This window comes from Alosa alosa, chromosome 17 (assembly GCF_017589495.1).
Source record: "Alosa alosa isolate M-15738 ecotype Scorff River chromosome 17, AALO_Geno_1.1, whole genome shotgun sequence".
Lineage (NCBI taxonomy): Eukaryota > Metazoa > Chordata > Actinopteri > Clupeiformes > Clupeidae > Alosa > Alosa alosa.
The window spans coordinates 18,578,859-18,599,538 of record NC_063205.1 but is presented as its reverse complement, the minus strand read 5'-3'; the positions used below and the strand labels follow the sequence as shown (position 1 = coordinate 18,599,538).

General features: G+C 43.5%; 1 protein-coding gene across 2 annotated transcripts in view; it reads left to right on the top strand.

Annotated features, from left to right (window-relative positions):
• Positions 1-20,680, top strand: part of zdhhc17 (zinc finger DHHC-type palmitoyltransferase 17) — a 35,275-nt gene that overhangs the window by 1,370 nt on the left and 13,225 nt on the right. For both annotated transcript variants that reach the window (XM_048268683.1, XM_048268682.1), the window contains exons 2-8: positions 8,041-8,144; positions 11,364-11,486; positions 13,980-14,057; positions 15,331-15,475; positions 16,602-16,666; positions 16,833-16,995; positions 17,670-17,795. In XM_048268683.1, coding sequence (XP_048124640.1) covers positions 8,041-8,144; positions 11,364-11,486; positions 13,980-14,057; positions 15,331-15,475; positions 16,602-16,666; positions 16,833-16,995; positions 17,670-17,795 — 804 coding nt within the window. The remainder of the gene's footprint in view (positions 1-8,040; positions 8,145-11,363; positions 11,487-13,979; positions 14,058-15,330; positions 15,476-16,601; positions 16,667-16,832; positions 16,996-17,669; positions 17,796-20,680) is intronic.

Below are 20,680 nucleotides of genomic sequence, written 5' to 3'. Positions count from 1 at the left end.
TCTCTGTTTAAGATGAGCTAGAAGATGCACTGTAATGAATTATTCTTAGTTTGCATTGAGTCTTATCTTATATATTGCTGAAGCTTCAGCTGCCGTAACCGACATTCTTTTGTCACTCAGACTGAACAGCTTGCCTCTTGGAGAGTGTTGAAATCCTAAACCATATCCTTTGTCTCTATGTGTGAGGCCACCCTTGTGGAATTAGTTTTGCGGGCACAAAGCTGGCATGAAAAACGGACGGAATAGGGACTCAAAAGTTCCCAATCAAGAGGTTGTAGGCCTACAAGCCGTGCAACCCCATTGAAACCTATGAAAAGACAACATTGCATCCCTACTTATGTCAAGGGAATCCATCTGTTGTAAATTCCCCCGGTGAGACACCAAAACTTCTTCTACTCATCTACTGAAATCCTGCAGTTTCAGACTGAAGTGGGTGGCCTTGTGTTTTGTTTTGCTGTGCTAAATAGCACCGCTGTGGGTTCTGTTGGAACGTGCAGAACAGCAGGCACCTCCACTCACCCAGAGAGAGCGAGAGGGAAGGCAGGATGGGTCCGTTGCCTCGGCATGTCAGAAGCACACATTCTCGTGCTAGCACTTTCACTCTTTCCTTAGCCGATAGGTCTGCACAGTGCAGTGCACACCCAGTGGGTATTCCAACAAACTGACGGAAAGAGAGCTCTGAGTGTTCCGCAGATGCTCGGGTGGAAGGCAGAGCCTCCTGTCACGTAGTAGTTGTGGCTGATAAGTCACCTGCTTTAGCAGAATTGGGATCGTAGGGCATAAACAGCTCAGTGTAGCCTCGCTCCTTTCCTGCAGTTAATCTTTACTTTAAAAGACAGATTCAGTGTTTGGCACTCTCCTGTGCAGTTGACATATCTCAGGGTGCACAGAGCCTTCACAAGCATCTTGGCATGGAATGTTGAATGGGGTGTAGGCCCCTCTACAGCAAATGTTTTATTCCAAGGATGGGTGAGGATTGTCACCTTTCAAACAATCACACACAATCCAGATATTCACATTATGCCAATTATGACAAATGTATGTACTTTATAATAATGTGTCCTAAATATCCCAACTATTTTAACTAATACCCACAAGAGAGTCTGCCAGATTCTTGGTGTATGTTAAGAATTGGGGGCCAAGCAGTGAAGCTGCGAAGGCACCCATTGTGTTTCTACGTTTTCTTATTATTCTTCTTTCTTCCGAATGGGAGTCTATGGCAGCCCATAGAACCGTCTGGTAAAAAGTTGTGAAATTTGGCAAACTGATTGAGGACAGTCCCATGATTAATTTCACCAAGTTTCATGTCGGCACCTCGAGCGCTCTAGCGCCACCAACAGGCCAAAGTTGAATGTGTGTTCACGCACGTAACTTTTGACCCGTTGACCCGATTGTCAAAAATTAGGTATCATCAAGCCGAGTTCAGCGCACTCTATGACATGATGGATTTTCCGCCATTTTGGATTTTGTCAAAAACCTTTAAAAAGTTTCCGATTTTCATGAAACTTAGTACATATGATCTTCAGACCAAGCCGCACAAAAGTTATCCCTTTTCGTCTTAGGAACTAAAACCGTTCTCTCGTAACAGCCAATCCAAATTTGTGGCGAAGCCGCCAAACAGGAAGTGAGCTCATATATCCGCAACCATTTCATGTATCTTAACCAAACTTAGTACGTGGACTCAGGACCCCATCAGGAGAATGTTCAAAAACGATGGTGACCTTTGACCTCTAGGGGGCACTGCAATTAGGAAAAATGTGTTTTGGCTTGTAGCTGCTGTTGTGTTTGGAATTAAAATCTACTAGTGGGGTCTGTTAATGCTGTTGGAGGTCCATAGGCTGACCCAAGCCAAATTGTGATGTCATCGTAATTGATTAGGCCGCCATATTGGATTTAATCAAAAACACCTAAACGTTTTCACAGGTCACAAAGTTTGTCCGATTTTCACGAAACTTGGTGCAGATGATCTTTAGACCAAGCCTCATAAAAGTTATCCCTTTTCGTCTTCAAAAAGGCGAAAAATAATTGGCCGTAACTAGGGCTGGGATAAACGATTATTTTTTAAACGATTAATCTAGCGATTATTTTTTCGATGCATCGATTAATCTAACGATTCATTTTTCAGTCCGATTCAATTCGATTATCGATTGTCTCCCCATTAATTCACTAATAGCAACTTATACATGTTTATTTACATATCTGAATGAAAAAACATGAATTCTTTAACATTGCAATATATGTTTATTGCTCTTAAGATTCCAAAATAAAAGACTATACAAGTGCAAAGTAATGCATTCTTAGTCAGAGGTAGCATTCAATACAGTTCAGTAGGCTAGTGTATGTCTAATTGAGTGCCTGTCATTTTAAGACGTTTGTGTGGGAATCCTTGCAATTAACATTAACACAGTTAATAGGCTGCAGATGTGTGGATTCAGTTCAAATAACGGTTCGTACTCCTCCTTTGGACAAGCACTTTTGAGTCTTGGAAAACACTTTTCCATTTACATCGGGATTTTGCAAACATTCAGAGTCAATAAAATGAGCCCTGCATGAGTAACGAATACAAGCAGCTGCAAGTAAGCATGCTAAACTTGACATCCAAACAGTATTCTAACGTTAGCTTTGAGATACTGCTTGATTGCATACTGCAACTTAACTTAGTTTAGTCTCCTCAATGTACTATGTTGTGATAAGACCTTAGCAGAGTTTACTTTAACTTAATGCAGCAGTTTTTAACAAATTTGCGCAGCATGGTCACGATGCTAAGCGGATTTAATCAAATCAATTTAGCCCATTGTGTTCTATGCAGTGCTTTTATGTGGCAACAACAATCCTTCAACAATCGTGAATATTTTGTTAAATGCACATGCAGAGGAGGAGCAACGGGCTTGTTACGAGAGAGAGCGGGCGAGGAAAGGCTGTGTGAGTAAAAAGTGCAGCTCAATGAAATTGTTATATCTTATCTTTAATTTAAATAGTAGGCCTACAACATAGAACATCAATGTGTGGTGGCCGGTTTTGATTTCGTGGTGCCCAGCCACAGATTAGTCTGGAACGTATGGAAAACACTGAAGGTGTAAAATTAAAAATATTTAGTAGCACACGTTATGCTTGACGATTCGACGCTCATATTTTTCGCCGACGTATTTTTTGCGTCGACGTCATCGATTACGTCGACGGGTTGTCCCAGCCCTAGCCGTAACAGCCAATTAAGATTGTCGGCAAAGCCGCCAAACAGGAAGTGAAGTGATATCCCAGCAAGGTTTTCTCGTTTCTCGTAAGACTAAACTTACCACATGTGCTCAGGACCCAATAAGGAGGAGGCTTAAGAAATTTGGTACATTTTGACCACTGTGTGGCGCTATAATCACAGGAAGTGATTATATCTCAGCAATGCTTACACATATTGAAACCAAACTTGGTACATGGACTTGAGACCCTATCCTGAAGACGCGCAATAAATTTGGAGTCTTTTGACCACTAGGGGGGCGCTATAATCACAGGAAGTGGGTCATATCTCAGCAATGCTTTCACATATAGAAACCAAACTTGGTATATGGACTTGGGATCCCATTCTGAGGACACACAATACATTTGGTGACCTTTGACCACTAGGGGGGCGCTAGACATACAGGAAATTAACTCATATCTCAGCAACGCCTTTACGTATCGAAATCAAACTTGGTATATGGACTCGGGACCCGATCCTGAGAACACACAATACATTTGGTTTACTTTGACCACTAGGGGCGCTACTATTAGGAAGACTTTTTCGCATCGACACCAAACTTGGTACGTTGATTCGTAAACACATCCTAAGGACCCACAATAAATTTGGTGACATTTGACCACTAGGGGCTGTATGACTAGCAACACTTTCACCTATCGCAACCAAACTTGGTATAAGAACTTGGGACTACATCCTGAGGATGCACAATTAATTTGGTGTGCTTTCAACACTAGGGGTGCTATAATTATCAACACTTTCACCACTTTAAACCAAACTTGGTATGTGGACTTAGGAGTACATCTTGAGGACACACAATAAATTCGGCGTGCCGAATCCAGTCCAGTCCAATTCAAACAAGTCCAATCCAATCCAATCTAACACAACACAGTCAAGTCCAGTCCAGTCCCATCCAATCCAATCCCAACTCCTGCTTAACTGCTTGGCCCCCTCATTGCTGCTTGCAGCTATATTGTTGTTTGATATTCAGGTGATTTCAGTGAGTTTCCTCTCCCAAATCCCGCTGATTGTTTTGAGCTGATCTCTCATTGCAGTCGTGCTGTTTTTTTCCCCCCTTCAGCTTGTTATGATGAAAAGTGCAGACATTGACCTGGATTGGAAATGCAAATGATTGAATATTTATTCATTTGCATAATATAAACACTGAAGCAACTGTGTAGCATAGCAGAACTAGCCTTCAAACATTCTAGACACAATGAGGCACAACGTACAAGATACAGGTTTAATCTTACTTTCCTGGGTATGTTTGTTTTAATTATTATTATTTGCAGCAGACCTCTTTTTCCCCACAAACCCTTCCATCCAAAATCCATAACCAATCGTTAGCCTTCCTTCATGAGCCATGTTAATGAGAGATATGAGAACATTGAATCGCTAGGCCTATTGAATTAGCTTATGAATGAGTAAAAATGAGTGCTTGGTGTTGATTGCACAGTTCCTGTACCGGTTGGGTCCAGGCCCTGTGCCTGGTTCCCCACAAGCCTGCCCGGTGGCAGATGAAGAGAGATGGCTTCCCGTGGCTTCCAGGTTATCATGGTGTCAGCTGAGCCTTTCCAGCATTAGTTTGCATGACTGATGACTCTCATTCCCCGTTGTTAATATCCCATCGAAGGGAAGACTGCATCTCCAGGCGATGTAGCACACGAGAAGTCCGCTGTCAATGTGTACGAGGAACAGCTTGAGCTAGGCCTATTAAAAAAGGTAAAAGTAGTACTAGCAGACACAAGGCAACCCTAGATCATGTGTTCCAAAGACTGAGCTACAAAGGACCACGTTCGGACTCTGAACAAGATGACATCCAATTAGCATGTCCAAATTGTGCACAGGCCCATGTCACTGCTTCCAGTCACAGTTTTTGTTGGCAGGCTTACCACACAAAGCAGAAGGTGGAACTGTGTTTGCTCTCTTTCAACCCTGAAGGTCAAAGTTGATCAGAGGGCACAAAGGGCAAAGTGCCATCTCAAGGCACACTTTCTCCCTTTGTGTCTGTTGGTAGGGTAGGGTCCTCCTGTGTAGCCATAATTTGATCAGTTCTGCTATGAGCATAAATATTGATGAGGGGGAAAGGATCGGGAGCAATGCAGTAATGAGCTGAAAACCCTCCCAGCACCCTAACTAACCTCTCCAGGGAGAAATGGTTAGATCTCCTGGTTTTATCAACAATAAAAAGTCAAGGAGCTGATTTGACAATGCCGTATTTGGTTGGCCACTGCAGTTCGTATCAAATGGCAGCCCCTATATCTCCTGAATTCTGTGTGCTCCTTTGACTTTTGACTGATGATTGATGATCAACTATTATTCCCAAAGGTATGATTTTTTACAACAATTTTTTTACAAAAACTTGGACTAATGCTTAAAATTCTAATTCTTAAATCTCAATGAATGTGAATGGCAAGTCACTGGTGCCAGGTCTGCATAGCATTGATTTTGGGATTGCTTTTCCAGTATCTGATTTAGTCTAATGGCTTGCCTTATTATGTTTTCAGAAAAAGGAGAAAAAAGAAACATAAGAATTGCTGATGTGTTGCAGCACACCGTACCTTGTTATCTCTGCCCTTTGGCTAGGTTATCGCCGATGTCTGAACCTGTACTGTACAGTACTGGTCCTTCTAGACCCTGTCTTTTTGGAACATTGTGTTCGATATAATGGTGGGATTTATAAACAAAATATGGCCATCATCACTCTTTCAGAGCATGATACATGGCAAAAGTTTTGTGCAGATTAACTGCATTCTGCTAGTGTCACAAACTGGTTTTAAGTCTAAAGTTTAAGAAGCGATCACTGCCATGAAAAAGGGCCCCCTAACTATTTTGTCCTGACTGTGAAAAGCAGCCATTTCCCTTTTCTATGGTTTTGATTTATGTGTTTAAATGGAAAGCAAGGAGGACAATCTCTCTAAAACTATATAAAGTATGAGCATGTTTTGCCATTGTGGGATTTAATTAGGCAACTTAGTCACTTTATTTCTAGCACAAAAACCCTGCCTACATCTTGGATCAGTTCCAATCACATCCATGGAGAAAGTCACCAGTTGGCAGTTACTGGTTTGGCTATTACTCTAGGATGGGGAGTGAGGGGAGGGGTGCTGCTTCCTCCCTGCCCCCCGGTCAGTCACCGGGGAACAGCAGACATCTGCCAGCCATCCCCTCCTCCTATCCCTCAGGATACACACACACACACACACACACACACACACACACACACACACACATATATACTTTCTCCCCCACTACTTTGACTTCCTAGTGCACAGACCACTTGACGGTAAATAGACCCACAGGTGCGGATCCTTCTGTCGCCATCTCAGAATTTCAAAAGCAGGACTGTGTTCAGACTGTTCTTTTTAGCTTAGGGAGGCTCCTATCAGAATGAAAGACATATTTTAGTGATGAGAGCTGTTTGGACTCTCAACATGCTTAGGGAAGGTGCTTCTATGCTTTCTTTTAAGTCTCCTTTTTAGCATCCTTTGAAAGGAAAGGTGATAGTGATGCTCCACAATACCTTGCGCCAGATAACAATAACCAGTCAACTTGACACGAGACACCCGCCTTCCCTTAAGTGTAATTAGAGTGTTTTTTCTATTAACACTGCAGTTGTCTTTTCCTATGTCCTTATGAATTCATCTTCATATCTGTTGTAATGATTGCTGGCCCAAAAAAGGGCCAAATATAAATGATCACATTCATCTAATCTTTCCTAACGATCCGCTAGCTGCCCGCCCCATAAGCAGGCCGTCAGCAACCAAGCAAGCAAACGCGTCTCTGTAGGCAGTCTAGGCTCTGAGATCTGCACACAAAAACAATTGCTGCCAACAAGTGTTGCCAACCACTCAAAGGCAAAATAAAGTGTTACAACCAATAACCGACGAGTTGCGCTTTCAGGAGAGTTTCAATTGCACGGGAGGGAGGGAGTAGCGAGCTAGCTCTCTTTTGTTTGAACGTCAACAGAAGTGACGTTACCCGCTATCGCTGATGCAATCTTTAACCTCATGACATTTTACATTGAGGTTTAAGGGATAGTGGATAGAAAAAGGCAATAGGACGGGGAATCCGAACGCAGCCCAGGTCTACATCTGCGTTGGCTGTGGTCCCTAAGACCGTAACAGTAAACGTGCATCTTTCCTGGTTGAGGATGTGATGCTGTGTGACTCCTCAGTTATTGTCCAGTCTGTTTCAGCCACATATGTGACGTGATGTTCCACAGCCCATACTTGACCTGTGCTCTTACCCAAACATTTAGACCTGTTTTGGCAGAACCAATCCTGATCTGTTGTCTTGAAACCTTATTTGTTCTCATTGTTGTCGTTGTTTTGGTTGGGTCTGACTTGTGAAATGAACTGTTGCCTGTAAGAGCGGATGTTGGTTGGGTGGTGGTTAGGTAGGGACTTTAGCCTGCAGTGGGAGACAGGCTAATCATCCGTGACCTGGCAGTGCCCACTGAGACTGATTGGAAGTGAAAGGTTATGTCGCCTAGCATCACTGCAGAGCAACAGTCTGTCTCTCTCTCTCTCTCTCTCATGCAGACACACACATACACACAAACACATTCACTCACTCATTCACCCTCTAATTCTCTTTAACTCTCTGTCTCTCTCACTCTTTCTTTTAATCTCTCTCTTTCTTTCTGGGTTTACACCTCTCTTTTCTGTGTTTGTGTGTCTGTCTTTCTAGCTCCCTCAGGGTGCCTTCCCAGGGGGGGCACCACAAAACTTGTCACTGATTGGTTGAGCATTTATTCTTTTGCCTCTTCCTCTCTCTGCCCCACACACCCACACACACACACACCCCTATAGGAACTGAAGCCCCAGAGCCACTATAACCATGGCTACAGCGAGAACGTGGGACGCAAGAGCCACGTGGATGACTACAGCACCTGGGACATCGTCAAAGCCACACAGTGAGTAGAGAATGGCAGGCAGTGACCGCAGAAGAAAAACGGAGACCAACGCCCACCATAGCATGATTTTTGCCTTGGCTCCTGATCTGTGTGTCTGTAATTGATGTAACAGAGAACTTGCATAAGCAGGTATCGTGTGAACCTGTTTCTGTAGATGCCATCTATTTATTACATACAAGATGAGGGGAAATATAAGTAGAGTGACTAGACTGAATCCATGTAGACCTCCTTACAGTCACCAGACATGCCGTTCACCAGTGTCTAGTCACACTGGGGCACTTATTTGGATCATTTTGTTGTCACAAGTCACAGATTGTTTCACGGTTGCACTTGAATGATGCTGCAATGAACAAAATCCCCCTTGTGAAATTTCACAAAAAAGTCTGGAAAGCAGTTCATTTCCTGCCCACTGCTGCAGAGTTGTAAAAGTCCAACCTCAGAAAGTAAAAGTCCAACCGTGTATTGGTTCTACCTGGGCATTAATACAGGTGATTTCACTAATTAGCTGATAGACCTGTCTGATGAGTTGTGGCACTTAGAATCAGCTGGTTTAGTGAACGGTTGGAACAAAAAAATATATGCTGGGAGTTTTGTTTTCTGATACACCTCTCTGTATTGCTGTTATGAATGTGTAAATATGGAACAACAGTCCAGGCAATGTTTCTTCACAAGACAGAATGCAAATTTCATAAACGGTAGGGTTTCAGCTATTGCATAAATCTCCCTTTTATAGGCACAGTTCTCAAAAATGAAGAAATAAAAAGGATGTGTTTGTGTGTGCATGAATTCAAATGTTTGTTAGGCTAACCAAACTCATGGTTCTCTTGCAGTAGCCTACAGCAGAGACTTTCTAATGAGGAGACACAGCACTCAAAAAATCCTCCATAGAAATGCATGGGGCTAGTTTGTAACGCCAATATGGCCGTTGTCTACACATATCCCACCCCTTCCTCAGCAAAACGTCGACATGTGAATACATTGAGCCAATCATGTGGTGTGATGTGAATACATTGAGCCAATCATATGGTGTGTTGTGAAGATATCTTGCCAATCATGTCTCGTGAACTCGCCGCTGGAGCAAGATTGGTGTTGTGAAGCCTTGCGCACGCGCATTTCTGCTGAGTAGGCTGCCTGATGAGTGCCCAAAAAGCGTTGCTATATGGCCACCGAGTGGAGGGACTTGCCTAAAAGGACTTTGCCTACAGCTACAGATTTGCATAATGATGGTCCCTGAACTTGTCGAAACTTATTAGTGCATCAGGGTTTTAACGACCCAATATGTTGCCAGACAAGAAGCAAAGCGAGGTAACCTGCTGCACGGCATACCTGCCCAGCTGCTGTGGCATTACAGGGCAGGCTAATGTTTGATCCGTGTTTCTCTCAGTGACTGACATTTCTCTCTGGCATCCTTTTGGGATTCTGGTGAGGATGGGACTCGGTTACACTCATCGTCACATGACTGGGGCAGGACAGGAACCTTTGGGAGTGGACGAGACGGAAATCATGATAGCAAAACAATAGGCCAGTTGTTTTGTATAGATATGCAGTACTAATATGTTATGCAACACTTGTATCCGGTGGAGCGATTTGACTTCTGATTAGACATGAGGTGCTCCTTGAGTGAGGATATTCTTGAATGGCCTCACTTAGACACTTCCGCACTAGTATTCAAGTATTCAAGCAAGGCACCTAACCCCTCACTGCTCCCCGAGCGCCGCTGTAGTAGGCAGCTCACTGCTCCGGGTTAGTGTGTGCTTCACCTCACTGTGTGTTTGCTGTGTGTGTTTCACTAATTCACAGATTGGGATAAATGCAGAGACCAAATTTCCCTCACGGGATCAAAAGAGTATATACTTATACTTACTTAGTGTTTACGAAGTGTCCACCCATTCAAAGCAAAAAAGCAAAATGACAGGCAGTGGTTTTATAACCTTCCATGTTTGAGTAAGGATAGGGAGCAGGCAAAGCAGGGGGAATATCAAAAATGAATGTGTGACGTTACAGATGAGTGTCCAAATTAATGTGTACAAATAACCTTTCTGCCTTTCTGTCTTAATTTGGGAACGAAATGAAGTACAATCTCCCTATCTCTCTCCCCCCCCACACACACACACACACACCACACACACACCTGCCAGACTCATTTCCTCTACACCAAGTAATTCTGCCCTTTCTCATCATCAAGTCCCTGTATTACATTATGAAATGTTTTGCTGTCAGGAAAAACAGCCTCTCCAATATACACACACACACACATTCACTTACTTGCACTCATCCACATCCATATCCACATGCATGCACACGCTTACACACACACACACACACACACACACACACACACACACACACACAGAGAAACATCCATCCTTCTCCGTGCGTGCTGTGGTCCCCAGGGATAGCCAATAAATCCCCTGCCTGTGTCACTTTATATGGCCTTCTTGTGTTGGTGTGTGTGGTCTGGGCTGGGCAGCCAGAGCAATTGCTGTTAATCTCTTTAACCTGAGCTCAGATTAAAAAGACCAAATGGCCGTGTTTTATGTCCTTGGCAGAGGGTTGGTGGTGGATGTGGAGACTGTAGACACAGATGCTAACACTAGAAGTTTTGTGTTGGGTTGTTCACACCAGAAACGATAACTATAAAGACGACCATAGCTATAATGATATGAGAGTCCACCCTGACCAACGATAAAGGAAGTCTCTCGTTTTGATAAATGTGTTGTCTAAAATTCAATGGATTCTGATTGGCTGTCAGCTTTTTATTGTTCTCAAAATTGCTCTGAAATTGATCCCTAACTATATTTTTCTTCATGTGGTCATCGTTATAGTATGTGGTGTGGATGTTGTCATTCACGTCAACAAGAGCAATACTTAAAACTTGTTTTTGCCATTATTGTTATAATTATTGTTCCAATTTTGTGTGCGTCCGTGTGTGCATGCATTTATATGTATGTATGCAAATGATGGATAGTTAGCCCTACTTTGTTTTTTAATGCCCATTTATTAATCTACCAAAAATCCTCAAAGATTGTAGAATACTATGTGGCTGCTCTGAAATCTTTGGTCGGTGAAGTCATTTCAATGTAACATTCATTATCAATATCTAACATTTTCGTCAGGGAAAAGTAATTGAATTCTACATTTGAGTATGAACCCTGGTATGTGTGCAAATGATGGATGGCATATTGGATTTGACCCTGGACCGCTCCCTTGCCTTCCCAGGTACGGGATCTTCGAGCGATGCCGAGAGTTGGTGGAGGCGGGCTACGACGTGCGTCAGCCGGACAAAGAGAACGTCACACTCCTGCACTGGGCGGCCATCAACAACAGGATAGACTTGGTCAAGTGAGTCACGCCGCAGACCTCACACACACATACACACACGAGTCAAACCGCTCGGCTCAGTCCGGTCTCGCCTGGCCAGAAGCATACAGTGCTGTGGCACCCAGTTTGTGTTTGTGGTGATGAATGGGCCCCTGTGGCGCGAGCACACGGAGGCTTGGAGCCAGACTGATGTGCTGGCATTTAATGTGTGGCATTAGCAGGGGTTCAGAAAGTGCAATTAGTAGATTATGGTGCCAAGGAAACAAGAAAAAAAATGTTTCCAAATCAACAATGGTGATGTAATTCTGAGGGCTTGATGAAAAGACCAGAGTTTACCATTTCTTCTACATTTCAGAGGTTTTATACCATCAGTTTACATCCTTAAGGCTTAGATGAAACTATGCAGGATGAAAAAACTATGGAGGATTTATTAAAGGAGAATTCCGGTGTGATATTGACCTAAAGTGTGTTGAAACATGATACCGAGTGTGAACGTATGTCTCATAGCCCATCTCGGCTTGTCCCCTGCACTCCAAAATCTTGCGCTAGTTAGCCGATGCTACCAACAGCTTTTTCAATGGTGGTGCTTCGGCATCGGGCTAGCCATGCAAATAAATCACTGTTTTACACCATTTACAACGCTCAATGTATCTCCACACTTCACTGGTAGACTTCCGAGGGCCCTGACATTTAAAACGAGACATTGAGAACTTTGAAAAAGCACTGGTCATTTACTTACAAGACGATTTATACAGACAGTATCTTCACGAAGTTTTGCATTTGCAGCCATCTTGAATTTAGTCATGATAAATTCGGCGACGAAAGTAAGAATGAACAGGTATGATAAGGGATCAGATTCCAAAAATAATTCTGTGGAAATGCATGGATTCCAGTTGCTGCTACTGGAAGAAACTGGAATCCATGCATTTCCACTGAATTATTTTTGGAATCTGATCAGAAATGTAGTCCCCAGGTCACAATTTGGACCAAAAATTTGGAGAATTTTCCATTCCACTCCATTATACAGAATACCAGCTGAGATCATTTGCATTGTCTTTTTTACTCAGGGCAGCAGTTTTCAGATTATATTCTGTGCTTACATAATTGCAAAAGGGTTCTTCAATGTTTTCTCATTTAGCCTTTTAAATGATAAACAGAATGTGCCTTTGCAACATTGGATGAATGGTTGATGATAATGGGCAATGTAGATATTGCATTAAAGATCAGCCATTTCTTTCTACAACAGTGAAGAACCCTTTTGCAATTATCTAAGCACATAATGTAATCTGAAAACGACTGCCTTGATTTAAAAAAAAAAAGCAATGCAAATGATCTCAGCTGGTATTCTGTTTATAATGGAGTGTAATGGAAATGTCTAAGTGTCTCCAAACTTTTGACTGTTATTGTATGACCAAAGCTTTGATGTTATGAGGGCCTCAAGATCCGTCTCAGTCAGGATTAGTTACATCTCTGAATGAACGGTGATTGCATAATTTTCACACGCTTTGGCTCTTCTGTTAGTAATGAAAGGGGATGATAAAGTCTGTAGTTTCAACTACCATCTCTCAACTCTGACTGCATAGCGTGTGCATGCATAGTCACACATCCAAGGATGTACACAGTGAACTCGTCACACACACACACACACAGTAGAACGGATGCAGACGCACAAATTCACACAATTATTGTGTTATCTGCTGCAGTGCTCTGGTGCTATTGTCTGATGCAGTTGAGAGATGAACCAAATTGCAGGGACGGAAATGCAGCCCCCTGCTGTGTGTGTGTGTGTGTGTGTGTGTGTGTGTGTGAGGTTGAGCTTGTGTGCGCGTGTGTGTCTTTGTGTGTCTGTGTGTGAGCGAGACTGTTGAGCTTGTGTGCGCGTGTGTGTCTTTGTTTGCTTGCATGCTGGTTATGGAAAAGAGAAAGACAGAGACAAGTGTATTTGTCATTTCCTCTACCACTGCATTCTGTGGGGAGGATCACCAGAGACGTGTGTGTGTGTGTGTGTGTGTGTCTGTGTTGGAGGGGATGTAGTGTTTGCCCCAAAACCTCTACACTTTTTTTTTTTCCAGAGCACAGGAAACCACGAGTTGTTCTCTGGTTTAGAGTTTACTAGCTAAATATAACCATTATGCAGTTAGTCCGTTAGCCTAAAGATTGTCTGCTTGTTCAGGTGTCCTATCTTTTTTATGCTATATATATATATATATATATATATATATATATATATATATATATATATATATATATATATATATATATAAAAATAATATAATATACACACACACGCACACACAATAGGTTATAATATACTATTGAATTGAGGTCTCCTCATTGCTTAAGGAATGGAATTGTACTGATTAAATGGCATGTGCTTAAATCTGTTCTTCTCATCAGACAGGTTCAGGAGATGGTAGGAATGACTGCTCAGTATTCATGCTCAGTCCTCCTCTGTTCAGCAGATGGTATAGTCATTGTGTGTGTGTGTGTCTGTGTCTGTGTGATATCTCACAGGTACTACATATCTAAAGGTGCTATAGTGGACCAACTTGGGGGTGACCTCAACTCCACCCCACTGCACTGGGCTACCAGGTAAGGCTATGAGAGTATTTCATTGTTTCAATGCTCCTCTGTGTTAACTTTATTATGTGAAAATTCACTTCACTCAAGAATGGTTCTGAAGCTTGTTCTGACACCTGTAGTATATTGTAATAGAGGCACATATGCATTGTTGAAAGAAGGCTGTGTCACACAATTTGGGCATATTTACCGGTAAAATGTCGATGGAGATGATTGCTGAACCCGATGTGGGTTCACATGCTTTCTTATGTTGAAATGAAGCGTGCAATTGCTGTATCCTTCAGCACGCTAGCTCACCCTTGATTACTCACACACATATACACACACACACACACACACATATACACACACACACACACACACACACACACACAGTAATCAGATCCATGTGTAAACACTTAATCCGGGCAGCACATGCTCCGGTGTGGTAGGGCGAGCACAGTGACATCACTCACCACCATGCATCCAGCCTCCCTGAGGTGACTGATATCCATTATTGATAACCCGTGTGGGTGGAGGACCCAAATCCTTTCCCTCTAAACCTCTAGTGACCTTTACAAAGAGCGTTCCAGTTTGCACAGTGAGCTGCACAAGGCCCTTATCTAATGGCACTAATCGTGAATGGTCACTGCAATATTGATTTGCTGTTTCCTGCTCCACTGATGGCTGGGAAGCTGTCTGGTGTGGAGTGTGGCCAGTGAAAGTGCAGAGGCTGGTGCTAGCCGCGGTTGCGGTACCTGAAGCAGAGATGGACACACCAAATACCAGTGTAGGAAATGGGGCTTGAGATTTGCAGTCTGCTGAGTGCTGATAGGTTGTTTTCCTTCATTTATTTTGAGAAAGTTATGCTGCAGAGTGCAGACTATGCCCTACTTTTTTTGTTTAGTTTTTTTTTTTTTTTTTTGTGGGCAGGATGGTGTAATGTGTGGTGTCGTTGTCTACCCATTCCCTTGTTGAACAGCTTCTTTCATCCTGTGCTGTCTCACCGTTGCGTTTCCCCTCTCCTGAACTCTCACTTTTCCCCTTGTCATCTCTCTCTTTTGTTTTGCTCCTTATTTCCCTTCTCTCTAGTCTTCTCCTTTCTCTCTCCTCTCTCTCTCTCTCCCTACCTTTCTCTATCATCTCTCTCTCCTCATTTCTCTTCTCTCGTCTCTTCTCTCTCTTTTTTTTCCCCTCCCTGTGTCTCCATCAGTCTCCCTGTTTGTTTCACTCTTAAGATATATGTCCTATTTGTGTCTCTCGCTTCATATGAATGTTAACTCCTCTCCCTCTCTCCCCTATACAGACAGGGCCACCTCTCCATGGTGGTGCAGTTGCTAAAGTATGGTGCTGACCCCTCCCTCATCGATGGGGAGGGCTGCAGCTGTGTCCACCTGGCCGCCCAGTTTGGACACACCTCGATTGTGGCCTACCTCATTGCCAAGGGACAGGTAGGCGACATCTGTGCACCACACTAGATAGATAGATAGATAGATAGATAGATACTTATTTTATTGATCCCCAGGGGAAATTCAAGTCTACTTATTCCCAACACTGCTGTGTCCTGTGTCAAACCTGCGATAGGAATGACATTAATCGATGCAGAAGCATTTCTGTTTGCTGTTGATTGTTATATTGCTTTTAAATGAATGGCAGGCATACTGTAAGATGTGTTTACCTCCCTTATTAGTATCAATAGCAGGAAGAGTGATGGTGTAGTCTAGTGTGGACGTCCCTCTTTTGTGGCATACATCATGTCATTACTAACCTCATTGTGAACACAGTCCTGTAGGACAGGTTACATTCTCTCATAGCCTTTTTCCACTGACAGAGAAATGGCGCCGTTCCCGTTTGCGAACCAACATTTGAACCGGTCGGAGCATTTCGACCAAACAAAAAACGGTTCCGAGCGTGGCACTTTGGTTCGGATCTTGAACCAGAACATTTTTGGTTTTTCCTGCGAACCAGAGTGGGCATGTCACTTTAGCGTTCAGAGGGGAGAAGGCATCCGTTGAAATGAGTAAACAAAACTAATTCACTAGCACTAGTCTGCAGACGTTAACTAGCATTTTATACAGCTAATTTCTGTCATCATTCTCCCGTTCATGCATCTCATTAACTTTTGCTTTGCATGCAACACCCATTGTTGATGATGGTGCACACTTAGTTTGGTTCAAAACTGGTGGAAATGTGGACTGGTCGGTGGAAAAAACGCCTACAGTCCTACTTTCGGAGGCACATCTCAAAGCACAGTTGATATGACTAAATGATCCTTGCTAGCTAAAACATTTGTGTTCAGTTGTGCTGCGACACTATCTGTCAATGTAACAGTGGGAAATGGTGGCGAGGGGAGGGGAAGGGTTAGGATTGCGAACCACTGCCCTAAAACAGGAGTGCTGGACATGTTGTTTATGTGTGTATCCACCAGGGGGTGGTACACCACCTGTGTGCATAGGAGGTTTGGAGCTCTGCAGTTACTCTGTGAGCTAGTAAGTTATCTTATTTACTCTCCTCTCTCTCTCTCTCTCTCTCTCTCTCTCTCTCTCTCCTTCTCTCTTTCTCTCTCTGCCTCCTTAGGATGTGGACATGATGGATCAGAATGGCATGACCCCCCTGATGTGGGCAGCTTACAGGACACACAGGTATGTGTGAGGAGGAGGTAGTGCGCTCAGGGCTTTATGTGAGTTTGCACTTGTGTGTGTGTGTGTGTGTTACACTGCATGTACATGAATGAAGAGAACCTTTGGTCCGTGTACCTGTGTGTGTGTGTTCCCTCCTCCTCATTGTGATGTCCCGTGCTCCCCTCAGCGTGGACCCCACCCGGCTGCTGCTGACCTTTAACGTGTCGGTGAACCTGGGGGACAAGTACCACAAGAACACTGCGCTGCACTGGGCCGTACTGGCCGGCAACACCACCGTCATCAGCCTGCTGCTGGAGGCCAACACCAACGTGGATGCCCAGAACATCAAGGTCAGGGGGTTGCCACTGACGCCGACACAACATCACTGACCGACAGTTAGGGTTCTGTTAGTTCTCTCAGGAAGAGCCACACACCTTGCATCGCTTGTTTTTTTAGTGCAATTCATGGAGAGTTGGTAGTTCGATTGGATCCCATTTTGAGATAGAATGCGCTTAGTAGTTCATTGTAGTTCTTAGCAGTTCATTGTTGTAGTTTAATTGTACAGTTACCCCTTGCTTGAACACATATTTCTAGCCACATGATTGTAAACCTTATCTGGCTGTGTGTGCATGGAGTAATTTAGCATACAAGTGTGAAGCAATAGCCCTGTATCTGTGAATGATGTGTCAATTAGCCTTGGATGGGAGATGTGGAAGGTGTTTTAGTCATGAAATGAGCTGTGAGGTGTAGCAAAAACTGTCAACTACGTGCGCAATGATTCTGAAGCAGAGCATGCTTGCTATGTTTAATTAATCACTGGCAAGTGAGTAGGGAGTTGTTAAATGGATTTTTAAACTGATGTTGGGAGTAATTAACTGAATGGGCTAAAGTGTTTCAACCGTTCAGATAGCACCCTAGCCCCAGATTGTGCACCTTTTAATCAAGCTCTGCATATTGTGTATTATGATTTAATTAATCCTCTGGTGTGTGTGTGTGTGTGTGTGTGTGTGTGTGTGTACTACAGGGGGAGACACCTCTTGACCTTGCAAAGCAGAGGAAAAACGTCTGGATGATCAACCACTTACAGGAGGCCCGACAAGCCAGGGGCTACGACAGCCCGTCCTACCTGAAGAGACTCAAGATGGATAAGGTCTTTTTCTGGCTCTGGCTCTGGCTCTGGCTCTGGCTCTCTCTCTCTCTCTCTCTCTCTCTCTCTCTCTCTCTCTCTCTCTCTCTCTCTCTCTCTCTCTCTCTCTGGCTCTCTCTCTCTCTCTCTCGCTAAACCATCTCTCTCTCTATCTCTCTCTCTCTCTCTCTCTCTCTCTCTCTCTCTCTCTCTCTCTCTCTCTCTCTCTCTCTCTCTCTCTTCCCTCACCCCTGCTCTCTCTCTCTTCCCTCACCCCTGCTCTCTCTCTCTTCCTCCATCCCTCTCTTTTACACTATAGCTTGTTTCAGACATGACCTCCAGACAGTGCCCAGACAATGCCCGAGTAATTAGGTGCCGAACTCAAACAGAGTCGAGTGTTCAGACATGATCCTCACGCATGGACGTCACATGGTTCATACCTGATGTAAATACTCCGGGTGGTTTAAGTGAGGGGAGGAGCCAGGGTTGATGCACAATATATTGCCAGGGTACTGCACACAATATAGCCTACAGTAATGATGATTAATGGTGCTAATGGCAAGCCCAGATCGTTGAAATGAAAAGAAGGTCTGAAAACATGTATTTTATTTTACCATTTAAGGCAGTGGTCCCCAAACTACGGCCCGCCAACTCATTTTGGGTGGCCCCCCAAAACATGTCCGTGGTATATAGCATCTGGCCCGCATAGAAGTGCGACATCGTCAAACTATAACCTCCGTAATTTCCCCATTCATTCTCTATGGCGAGTCTTAACAGTACACATGTAATACTCCTTAGCCACTGGTTGTTTTGCGTTTGCCATCGAAAACGGAATGAAATATGTAGGCCTACCTGCAAACAATGTAAGAGGCCTATGCTGACTGCATCAGTGCTCAAAGTATTCTAAACGTTTATCAATTATTTGTTAATAACTAACTAACTTCTATTCAAGTCATATTTCTGGGACTTTCTGGGATAATTATTTCTATTTTTTTATTCACACGTTCAAATGTACAGAGTTCAAAGTTCTCATCAGGTAAGTGAAAGTTAGAATGGTGGTCATTTCAGATGTGTTTGCCAGCACTTCATAAAACTGTCATAGTTTGATAACTTTAAATTATTTGTAGGATATTGCTTGTTCACAACTTGAGGTATATATGCAAAGAAAAAGAGTCTTTTTATTAGTATTATTTCATTTGAGCTACATTTTACACTGATATGGCATGGTGGCAACATAAACACAGCTAGCAATGGTATTAAATTGCAGTAGCCTATGATTAAATGTAATGGAATATTCAACTAAGGTAGACTGCTGTTGTTCACAGCACTAAGCTATTTATGGTTGATATACTCCGAGTCTCTGGCCCTCTCTTAGAGCCAGGCATAGTGAGCTGGCCCTCGGAAGAAAAAGTTTGGGGACCACTGATTTAAGGGCAACACATTGCCCCAAGTTGTACTCAATAAGTAGGTCTTTTCTTCCTAACATAGGCTATAGTTTGTGTAGCACAGACGTTATCGTTCTCATCCAAGTGGTAGCCGAAACCCTGTGTGCATAAAGGCTATTGCGACAATTTGACCGTAGCCTACAGTTGAATCGCATTGCAATGTTTATCTTGGCTCATGAACACTCTTGAGTTTGGCTTGCTTCTTAACTGTGTTCGTGTAGTGGATGTGCATAACACACAGGGTCATAACCTTATAAACTGCAGTTAAGCCAAGGGGACACCAGTTTCGCACACATCATCCCCACGCCCCCCACTAAGTAGAATTCTATTCATGCTCTAACTGTCTGTGTTCAGATATACGCTCACACAAGTAATCTCCAGACTTAGTGCTAGGTGGCTGGTGGTGTCAGATCTGGGTGATTTCCAGGTAAAATAATTTGGACATTGTGTTCACATATATACAGCCCCCGCCCGCTTGATTCCTGGATCACGTCCCGAGTCCAGTGCGTGTATGAAGGAAGCTGATGATGCAGCTGAATGTGCTTGAGGGAGTGATTTTGTTTTGTAAAAGTGAGGAGAGTCTTGTTTGCTTGTGGATTTTCTGAAGACACCAGCATGTCCCAATAAACAAACCGCGCAGACATCTGGAATGTAACACTCCCTAGACACTCCGAGTGCCCTCCGACTCTCAGAAGGCTTGGCACTGGAGGATTAAACGGCTTTTCATGTCAATGCTGTCCCGTTTCTCACTGAAATCTTTTAGACTCCTTCGCCACCTGTCTTTTTTTTTTGTTTTTTTACACACAAAAAAGCACAAGAACTCCTCAACTTAACTTGAAAGAACAAGCCTGTCTTGAGGGAAATTGCTACCTTGGCAGTTGACAGTGCAGCGGGCGGCTAAGGTTCAATTTAGTCTCTGGTGTGGCGTTACGGGAACGGGGTATTGGGGACAGCAGTTGTGATTAGCTCCGGGGCTGTTTGGAGCTGTCGCCTCAGGAGAGCTGCGTGAAAACGGAGCTTCTGACATGGTCACCGCTCTCCTAACCACCAGCTGCCGGCTAAAGAGCAGTCTGGCTTTGTGCACCATCTGGGAACAATCCAGGAACCTCTTATTTGCCTTGTCTGCATCCACAGAGTGTGTGTGTGTGTTTTGTTTTTTTTTTTTCTCCCTTTATGTTTTTTTTTTCAGGTCTTTTCTCATAACTTGGTCTGAACCCCATCTCTCTCTCATTCCACCTACTCTCTCTTTCTCAATCTGAAGAATGTTGATTTGTTATTTGTTTCTCTATGTAATTTAGTTTGTTCATTATAATTCTTGAGTTGTATGATTTTTACAATACCTTTTTTGCTATCAAATATGGCATTAAGCCCAAACTCACTCACTTGCACTCTCTCTCTCTCTGTTCCCCTATCTTTCTACCCATCTCTCTGCCCCCTTCTCCCACCCTCCCCTCTCCCCTGGCT